Below are 7,787 nucleotides of genomic sequence, written 5' to 3'. Positions count from 1 at the left end.
ACAGGTGCGTGTAATCAGAAACCCCAACTGGCTACATTGCCCGGCAACCAGACAGGGTGCGTTCCAGGACGCCGGAAAAACTCTCCAGGACAGAACATAGGCAAAAAACAGACTCAGGAAACGGGATTCGTGACAGTAGATCTAGCTGGTCTGTCATAATATAATAGAGAAGGTAGATCTAGCTGGTCTGTCATAATATAATAGAGACAGTAAATCTAGCAGGTCTGTCATATTATAATAGAGACCTAAAGACAGTAGATCTAGCTGTTCTGTCATAATACAATAGAGACAGTAGATCTAGCTGGTCTGTCATAATATAATAGAGACAGTAGATCTAGCTGGTCTGTCATAATATAATATTGACAGTATATCTAGCTGGTCTGTCATAGTATAATAGAGACAGTAGATCTAGCTGGTCTGTCATAATATAATAGAGACAGTAAATCTAGCTTGTCTGTCATAATTTAATAGAGACAGCAGATCCGCCATTTTTATGCACCTTTCTCCACTGTCTGGGTCTGAGGGGCTTTGCCCCTTCTACAAATCCTATTTATATGATGAATAATGTCCACGACCTTGAAGCTTCAAATGAGGATCAATGGAAACGGGATGTACTTGAGCTCAATTTCGTGTCTCATAGCAAAGGGTCTGAATAGTTATGTAAATAAGGTATTTCTGTTTTTTAATTTGCAAAAAAAAAAGTCTTTACAAATAATTTAATACATCTCACAATAAGGCTGTAATGTAACAAAACTTTGAGAAAGTCAAGAGGTATGAATCCTTTCCGAATGCACTGAATGTAAAGACGCATCTTAAATTGACGATCTCAACAAAGAGCTGGACTGAATGCACTCTTGTCTTAAACTGGCAATCTGTCACACCCTGTACCGTTTCACCTCTTGTGCTGGTCTCCACCCCCTACCAGGTGTCTCCAATTTTCCCCCATTATCCCCTGTGTGTCTATACCAGCGTTCTCTGTTTGTCTGTTGCCAGTTCGTTTTTACCAGTCAAGTCTTGCCAGCGGTTTTCTCCGTGTTTTTCCTCTTTCATGTTTTTGTTCTCATCTCCCGGGTTACGACCTTTTGCTTGTCCTGATCTGAGCCTGCCTGCCGTCTACATCTGCCAACGATTACGAACCCCTGCCTGCCCTCGATCTGCCTTTTGCCTGCCCCTGTGTACTCAATAAATCTCTGAGACTTAAACGATCAGATGCATCGCCGTCATACATTTAGCTTTGGATAGATAATATACTTACTTAGAATAATAATCTTTAAACACTGACTAACTGTTTTCCAGCATTCTTGTCTTTGGAAAGCTAGTTTCTTTTCCAACATCCCCACTTTAATGTATTACTTTAATAGGTATATTTCACAAGGACAAGGACAATCAATATTTTGATAAAAGTGCCAGATTTAGCCAGCGAGCTAATTTCCATCTGTAGTCCCTGTAAATTAGAATTACATCAAAGTAATTAACTATGAATGATGATTAATTAACTGTCCGCCTCAAGATTTGAATAGGAATGTATGCTCTTTGAAAAGAGAACGACTCTTGGTAGAAACGAGAATGGTAGAAATGTATTTGTGGCTGCTCTGCTTTCTTGTAAGATCTGTTTGATATGCATGGAATGGAAATATAATTCAGCGGGGGAATGGCGAAGGTTCACAAGGATGGAGGAATTCAGATATGACGTCATTGTTTTTAGCACTACCCACAGAGCTCTTAAACTACGGCCCGCCACATGGTTCAATGTGCCAGTAAATCAGCACAATCTCTTTTTTAATTTTTTTTCTAATGTTGCCGTCTTGGAGCTAGAATTTGGATCATGTATACTGTGCTAATGATGACACAAACTAATAGTAGCAGAGAGTAATGTACAGTACGGCGAACCAAGCAAATTAGGCATTTATGGTAAGTACATGGGAGCCGCCATTTTTATGCACCTTTCTCCACTGTCTGGGTCTGAGGGGCTATGCCCCTTCTACAAATTATATTAATATGATTAATAATGTCCACGACCTTGAAGCTTCAAATGAGGAGTACCTTCATAAAGAGACGGAGATCAGAGATGTCACTCGGCTACTTGTATCTGTGTCTCTGTACTACACTGTAAATAGTGGGACGATGCTGTTGTTCATCTGAAGTGCTTTTACTGATTTAGAATGATTTAAATATTATGCTTCGTTTCGTTCAACCTATTCTATTAAATGTGTACAAATCAAATAGATTTTAGATATATATCAATATGATTTTTTCTTTATTGAATGAACATTTCTAAATTGCGTTCAAAACCTCATCCACATGCGCATTGAATAGCGGTGGGGGCAGTGTGGCAGCAGCAGCAGCCTATCAGAAGAGTTAGAGGCGTGGCTTACTGCTGGCCATGGCTTTCAGTTTTTGCCCACCTCAAATCAAATTGTATTGGTCACATACACATGGTTAGCAGATGTTATTGCAATTGTAGTGAAATGCTTATACTTCTAGATCCAACAGTGCAGCAATATCTAACAGGTAATATCTAACAATTCCACAACAAAACCTAATATCTAACAAATTCCACAACAAAACCTAATACACACAATTTAGTGATGGAATGGGATGAGAATATATAAGTATAAAATATATGGACGAGCAGTGACAGAGCGGCTAAAATGCAATAGATAGTAAAGAATAGATAAAGGATACAGTACTTACAGTTGAAGTCGGAGGTTTACATACACCTTAGCCAAATACATTTAATTCATTCAGTTTTTCACAATTCCTGACATTTAATCAGAGTAAAAATTCCCTGTCTTTTGTCATTTAGGATCACCACTTTATTTTAAGAATGTGAAATGTCAGAATAATAGTAGAGAGAAGGATTTATTTCAGCTTTAATTTCTTTTATCACACACCCAGTAGGTCAGAAGTTTACATACACTCAATTACTATTTGGTAGCATTGCCTTTGAAACGCTTCGGGTAGCCTTCCACAAGCTTCCCACAATAAATTGGGTGAATTTTGGCCCATTCCTCCTGACAGAGCTGGTCTAACTGAGTCAGGTCTGTAGGCCTCCTTGCTCGCACATGCTTTTTCAGTTCTGCAAACAATTTTTCTATGGGATTGAGGTCAGGGCTTTGTGATGGCCACTCCAAAACCTTGACTTTGTTGTCCTTAAGCTGTTTTGCAAAAACTTTGGAAGTATGCTTGGGGTCATTGTCCATTTGGAAGACCCCATGATATCAGGCAAAGAGGCACTGAGTTTGAAGGTAGGCCTTGAAATACATCCACAGGTACACCTCCAATTGACTCAAATGATGTCATTTAGCCTATCAGAAGCTTCTAAAGCCATGACATACTTTTCTGGAATTTTCCAAGCTGTTTAAAGGCACAGTCAACTTAGTGTATGTAAACTTCTGACCCACTGGAATTGTGATACATTGAATTATAAGTGAAATAATCTGTCTGTAAACAATTGTTGGAAAAATTACTTTGTGTCATGGACTTGCCAAAACTATAGTTTGTTAACAAGAAATTTGTGGAGTCGTTGAAAAACGAGTTTTAATGACTCCAACTTCAGTGTTTGTTAACTTCTGACTTCTGCTATACACATGAGATGTGTAATGCGAGACATGTAAAAAAAATTAAAGTGGCAGAATTTGTTCTGAACTGACCTGTCAGAGTGAATGTAATTCCAAGTAATGTGGTCTATAGTAGTCATTGTTCAAACCTGAACAAATACACTCCTAGAATCTGTAATAATTCTTGCATTTTATTTATTATTTATTTATTTTATTTAACCTTTATTTAACTAGATAAGTCAGCTTAGAGCAAATTCTTATTTACAATGATGGCTTACCCCAGCCAAACACTAACTCGGATGATGCTGGGCCAATCGTGCGCCGCCCTATGGGACTCCAAATCACAGCCGGTGATACAGCCTGGAATTGAACCAGGGTCTGTAGTGACGCCTCTAGCACTGAGATGCAGTGCCTTAGACCAATGCGCCATTTGGGATCAGAATTGTATGTGATACTAAAGAGCCAGATATGGTTTCTATGTTAAGGAAACCAATGCTTAGTTTTGATATTGTGGCTACTAAATGTGAAAGTCTTTAATAAAGAATGTGTTTGAAAACATTATTTCAAGTGATTGAACCAACTTAATATCTTGATTTAGAGGAACTTTTTTACTTATATGTTACCCAATTGAATACATTTGACTAGGTAATTCCAAATTAAAAAGTGAACTTGGAACAAGATAAACAAAAATGGGTTGTGTTTACATGAAATACCTTGTATATACACAAGTATGTGGACACCCCTGAAAATGTGTTGTTTCAGCTATTTCAGCCACACCCATTGCTGGCAGGTGTATAAAATCGAGCACACTGCCATGCAATCTCCATAGACAAAAACATTGGCAGTAGAATGGCCTTACTGAAGAGCTCAGAGAGAGACAGAGAGAGATCTTCTGAGAGTCTATTGTAATGCTCTAAGGGCCCTAGTCTATTATAATGCTCGAAGGGCCCTGTCCATGGAGCTGATCTCTGTTTAGTTGACCAATGAAAATGGCAGCTGTGTGTTAGAGAGGAAAGTCAAACGAATGTTACTCTACCTCCCCACCCTCCACCTCCCCATTCTCCACCTCCTTGTCCTCGGGAGACACCGGTCCCGCCGAAGTCAGTTTGACCTTGCCGTTAAAAACCAAACAGCGACGGTCGCCTGCAGAGACCGTTAATTAACTGTGGCGGGGTGAGGCGGTGGGTTTATAGGTCCATCATCATTGTCCTGGTCTTAGTCATGGCGGTGATGAGATTAAACTATATTCCGTTCTGCCATAATCATATCACCGATCCCTACTTACCACCCGCCGAAGTACCGGCCCTCTTTTAATTAGGTAGTGATGAAACGTGCAGTTAGCCGGGCTGGAAACGGCTGGTAATGTGAAAAGATGTGTCTTGCCCCGAAGTGATTCAGAAACAGATAGAAGTTCCAGAACTTCCAGAGTTCTGTTCGAACAAAGTCTCAGAAATTTTAGAATGTCCCTCGGAATGCTCTAAATGCTCTAAAGATCACAGAAATGGACAATCCACAGATTATTCTTCATCAACATTTTACATGGCATTTTAGTCATTTAGTAGCCACTTACAGGAGCAATTAATCATGTTTGTCACTATTTCTAATAGCATGCAAAATGTTGCAAATGAATAAAGTAGAATAGGCCTCTATATGCAACCATGATTTCGATTATAGGCTACAGTACACTGATATTGGAGGTGTGAAATAGGTCGTTATGAGAAATTAAGTCATTTATGGAGAAATGCCCATGAGATCCCTTATTACCATCATTTCATAAAGGTAAAGGGGTTGTTAGACATCATGACACATGGAAGTATACGACATCAGTTTAACACCTAGGGATTGGTCCACCTGCCACTCTGGCATAGCACAGATTACCATGCACACATGGATGCATCCACCTCCTCTCTCTCTCTCTCACACACACACACACGCACACGCACACACACACACACACACACACACACACACACACACAAACACACACACACACCCTCCTGTGTCTCACAAGTTATATGTGCATCGAAAACACATCTATCAGAATGAAGGAGCCATGCCACAGCAAACAGACTATTCCTTTGAGATAATGGTGTGGTGGTTGTACAGTACAGAGGCAAAACATACTTCAACTATTATTCATATTTTAGCATATGCAGTTTGGTTTTTAATAATAGAGACCTTGTTCTACTGTAATTCCAGATTATACAGTCAGTTTTCATTATCTTCATACTGATAAAGTAGTTCAGAATAATCTGTAGAAGGAACTCCAACGATGTATTCTGTTGTGAAGTTAGTGCATGATTCAACTAAGTTATGCAGGTGGCTCAGTACATTTATGTTTTAAAAGTCTCATGTTCTCATGTGGAAGATAAGCATGTTCTCTTTTGTGTTGTAAATGGTATATTTACAGATGTGTACATTCAAGTAGAAGTACAATATGGATCGTATTGCCACCTCTTCAACGTAGGCTTATTGTCGCCTTTGAATAGCCAAGTCTGTTGTTTTCCAACGTCATGTGACAAGTATTATGAACAACTACAGCTGATAACAAACTGATACTAATAGTTCATCCGTTCAAGGACAGTTTCCTCTGTATATAAAAACATGGTGGATATATGGCATCGATTGACGAGTGAACATTGAACGTTAAACGGCGACGTTAGCCAACCGGGGATCGGAGTCCTGCTCGTACCGGTAATGATACACTTCCATCTGGTCGCGGCACGCATCGCGGATATTGTTGAGCCACCGTTTGATTCCTCTCCGGTTTAGATAGAGCACCATGAGGAATACTATGCCGATCAGCGCCAGGACTATGCCTAGGAACACATAGGACACCGCCTCTAGGTTCTCATTGAGACAATCCACGTCCTCACCGCGTAACCACTCTATTGGAATCCCCTTCTTGGCATCAGGCTCGGCGCACAGGAGGCGCGCGGCGTCCACGCACTGAGAAGAGTTCTTTAACCAGAAGTAGAACGACTCCAGCTCACAGTTACACCGGAACGGGTTTAGTGATAAATAGACGCGCACTTGCTTTTGACGGTACAAACTGGAGACGTCCTCTTTACCAATGTTCTCAATTGAGTTATTGGTTAAAACTAAAGTGTGAAGGTTGAATGCATCCAACCTTGAAATGGGTATGGTTTTCAACCGGTTGCCAGATAGCTCCAGCCGGTGGAGGTTGCATAAAATGTCTCCATGCAATGCATTGGAGAGCTGCGCCACAGCCGGTGCGAGGAGGGAGTCATTCAGGTAAAGAGAGCGAAGCTCCTGCAGACTGTGAAACGCCTGGACTGAGATGTACACCAACCGATTGTGACTCAAATCCAGCAAACGCAACCGTGGGAGTCCTGTGAAAGCGTCAGCCTCGATCACCATGATTCCATTATGTGACAGTGAGAGGGTCGTTAGCTCAAGTTTTGTCCCGTTATTCGAGGAGAACCCTCCACCCGGTAAGGTTGAGATGTTGTTCCCCCTGAGTATTAATGTGGTCACCCACTCCGGTATGTCTCCCGGTAACTCGGTGTCCTCTTTGTCATGGCAGGTCACTGTCCCGGAGTCTCTTGCACAGATACAGGATAACGGACACTCATCCTCTGCTCTGACAGAAGAAAACAACAACAACAAACAGAGAAACAACGCCGCTGATAAACAAAGACACACGTCCCCACAGTAACACTTCCATGTCGTTTTCCTTCCCATTTTTACAGTAGAGGTCCAAACCTACAGGGAGACCGGACACACTCCAGTCTCTGTTAATCACAGGTGAAGTAGTCTCTTCGGTCAGTTGAATGACAAAAAAAAAAACACTCAGTAGTCTTTATTCTTCGTTCTCATGTTCCTTCTCTTTCCAAAAAAATGAATGAGTGGAAGAGGAAGAGGTTGCGAGTTTGGGCGCGTGTACAGCAGCTCCTTTCTCTCTCCCCCTACCTTTCTTTCTCTCTCTCTTTCTCTCTCTCTCTCTCTCTCTCGCTGATGTGTTTTTGACGTCTCGTTTAGTGAGTGAGTCAGACAGACAGACGATAAATCCCTGTAGCACTCTCACAGACTCACACAGCACGTGCTGACAGACAAACATACAGTTGCATTCTAAATCTCCCGAGCCCACCTCAACTTGTGATGGAGAGAACCCCACTAAACACTTTAGTTGAGCTCTCTGAGAGATAGAGAGACAGAGAGACAGGGAGACAGAGACAGAGAGACAGAGACTCATTTTAGATTACC

At 41.1% G+C, this 7,787-nt stretch overlaps 1 protein-coding gene across 1 annotated transcript; it reads right to left on the bottom strand.

Annotated features, from left to right (window-relative positions):
* Positions 1-5,692: 5,692 nt before the first annotated feature.
* Positions 5,693-7,470, bottom strand: tpbgl (trophoblast glycoprotein like). Its single transcript, XM_021591451.3, has one exon. It carries the CDS (start codon positions 7,263-7,265, stop codon positions 6,207-6,209), a length of 1,059 nt encoding a protein of 352 aa, XP_021447126.1. The 5' UTR covers positions 7,266-7,470; the 3' UTR covers positions 5,693-6,206.
* Between the last annotated feature and the right edge of the window lie 317 nt (positions 7,471-7,787).

Source organism: Oncorhynchus mykiss, chromosome 29 (genome assembly GCF_057628025.1).
Source record: "Oncorhynchus mykiss isolate SJ-2025 chromosome 29, ASM5762802v1, whole genome shotgun sequence".
Classification (NCBI taxonomy): domain Eukaryota; kingdom Metazoa; phylum Chordata; class Actinopteri; order Salmoniformes; family Salmonidae; genus Oncorhynchus; species Oncorhynchus mykiss.
Note: the sequence above shows the minus strand (reverse complement) of the source record. Positions and strands in the feature narration are given on the sequence as shown.

Coding starts and splice junctions, on each gene's coding strand:
- tpbgl (XM_021591451.3), bottom strand. CDS start 7,265: ATGGGAAGGAAAACGACATGGAAGTGTTACTGTGGGGACGTGTGTCTT.